General features: G+C 42.0%; 1 protein-coding gene across 1 annotated transcript in view; it reads right to left on the bottom strand.

Moving 5' to 3' along the window:
• LOC104946890 (clathrin interactor 1) overlaps positions 1-2,631 on the bottom strand; it is a gene marked incomplete at its 5' end in the record, with an annotated part of 13,377 nt that overhangs the window by 7,633 nt on the left and 3,113 nt on the right. The window contains 2 exons of the mRNA XM_010772795.1: positions 201-384; positions 508-697. Of these exons, the coding sequence (XP_010771097.1) occupies positions 201-384; positions 508-697 (374 nt within the window). The remainder of the gene's footprint in view (positions 1-200; positions 385-507; positions 698-2,631) is intronic.

Below are 2,631 nucleotides of genomic sequence, written 5' to 3'. Positions count from 1 at the left end.
ATTCATTAAAAATCCTACAATGTGATTTCCTGGATTCTTTCCCCCCATTCTGTCTCTCATACTTGAAGTGTACCTAGGATGAAAATTACAGGCCTCTCATCTTTTTAAGTGGGAGAACTTGCACAATTGGTGGCTGACTAAATACTTTTTTGCCCCACCGTATGGTGCAAATGGCAAATGATAACTAGTCTGTCTCTAACCTGAATCCATCTGGTGAGTCATCCATCTCCTTCTTCCTAAATCTGCTAATGGTATCGTCAATGGTGTTGCCGATTTTGTCGCTGATCTCCCCCAATTTCTCGCTGAAGGGGAACTGCCCTTTATTCCTCTCCCAGTCGTCGTCCCACTTCCCCCGGCTGTCGCTGGAGTCGTACTTGTCCCCCGCTGGAGAGATGGAATAATAGTAGGTGGAAAAGGAGATCAAATAAAGAAGAAGAGGACATGAATAGAATAAAATCCCAAATATTATTTTACATTACAGTTGATATAACTCAATGAAGGACTTACTGTTGTAGCTTCGGTATCCCATACTGTCTGAGGAAACCCCGATGTATTTGTCTTTGTTCTTCTTCGATTTTTTCCGTTCTTCCCTAAGCCTCTCATCATCCTGGACAAAATCTATTACCTCCTTCACCTTCTGACGCACATTCACACCCTGATCCTTCCCATTCTCGTCTATAAACACAGAGGTGGAAACACAGACAATATAATGAATGGATTAGCAACTTTCTGTGTTACCTTTACCATCAAAACACTGAAATAAATCTAACAATCTCTGTATGAGGAAAGTTCATTTTCTTGTTTTGTAAACTTCCCCTCAAATAAACACATGGCTGGGAAGAGCGAAAGCAGCTTTAGGGAAGTGTGTGTGTTTGTGTGGCTTAAGGGTTTGTGGAGTAAGCGGTGCTTAGGGCCCCTGTCCATTCAATACAGCTCACACTGAAGCTATTGTTAATAAACACTGAACACTAAAATGCTGAGATGTAAAGAGTAAAGGTGCACAATAATTATCGGACCGATAATTATCGGTCCGATATTAGGAATTATGACGTCATCCCGATAAACCCGATAAAAGTATTAATAGCCCCGATAATATACAATATATTTTTTGGGTAAAAAAAATAAAAAAAATACTAAGGGGTGGGTGGATTGGGATGAGGGGCGCTTGATTTTAACTCGGCTCCTCCCGTTTTGCCAGTACTGTGATATTAGTGGTTTAGGAAGAGGGGAGTTTTTCACAAATCCAGCGCTCACTAACTCATGCCTGGCTGTGACGTAAATGGTGTGCGGCCGTGAAGCCAGGACAGTAAACAAACATGTCGTCGGTAGTATGGGACTATTTCAAAGTTTCAGAGTTAGATAGTTCGCTTGCTATTTGTATTAACAAATGCAATGCAGAAGTTCCACGAGGAGGGAAAAAGGCAACGAGCTATAATACTTCCAACCTGATTAGTCACCTGAAACATCGCCATCGCTACGATGGTGTGTTAAAAGCGTACGAAGACGCCTGCGCTGCTAAACTAGCGGCGAATCCAAAGCCAGCTGCAAAGGCACCGGGGCTTTTTATTTGGGAAAATAAATATGGTCACTTTGAAGAGTCAAAACTGTTCTTGGCTTTGTTTTGTTCATAGTATTAATGCTCATGTCGTTTGCTCACTACTAGTCTTTTTTTTACCACCAGGTGTGCAAAAACTACAGGTACATTTAAAGAGCAACTTCCAGGTTAAAGACACCTGTGAATAAATGTGTAGGAAAATGATGAATTCACTAGATTTTCCAAAAAATTTACAGAAATATACACTACAGTGACATCTGGCGTCGTTTTTGTAAGAAATGTTCACTTCCGCATAAAAAAGCCTCGGCACGTGACCTCCCGCGTGTGACGTAACATGGGGGAAACAAGGGGGAGAGCGGCCCGTGTAACGTATTAATAAACATGGATCCCAATGCTAGTTTCGACACAGAAGACACAGAAGAAGTTGAACACGAATATTCGAATGCATATGACGGACCACAACCTTATAATTATGAGCCTGCTAGGCGTCCAAGAGACCAGGAGCAGCCAAGGATTAGAAGAAATAACGGCCATCGGAGAGAAATTGAGCTGTGGTGTGAGGAGAACCAGTGGAGAACTGGGCAGCTATCTTGGTGAGTGACCGGCGTTAGCTACAGAATGTTAGCTAACGTCACATCACAACATTGTGAAGTTAGCTATCATATATCAGGCTATAACTAAAGTAGCATTGATAATATAGTAACGTTACTGGCAGGATTGTTGATACTGATTCTGGGGTTTGATCCTGGGGATTAACAGAATGATCTACCTAATGCGACTCTGCCCGCTTACACTACAGGTGCTGTTCGCTACCGGAGGGGAGCCGCATTTAGAGAAGTATAGAGGTCTGTGTAAGTCATGGGTAACTGACAGAAATGACTCAATGTAATGATCTCATTATTGGTATAAGAAAAAGTTTGTGGTCTTTTTTATTTCTGGCAATTTTTTTCTGTCGTTGGTGTACAACAACCACTCCTGTCCATTTTGGCAGATTGTGAGTGAGCTGGCACTGTAGTCCTGTAACTTGGTGGTGTAATCTGTGTTAGACCAATTGCTAAATACAGATCACCCAGTGA

Source organism: Notothenia coriiceps, unplaced genomic scaffold, assembly GCF_000735185.1.
Source record: "Notothenia coriiceps isolate Sejong01 unplaced genomic scaffold, NC01 NC01_scaffold00011613, whole genome shotgun sequence".
In the NCBI taxonomy this organism is placed as follows: domain Eukaryota; kingdom Metazoa; phylum Chordata; class Actinopteri; order Perciformes; family Nototheniidae; genus Notothenia; species Notothenia coriiceps.
This window is presented reverse-complemented; position numbering and strand designations above follow the sequence as displayed.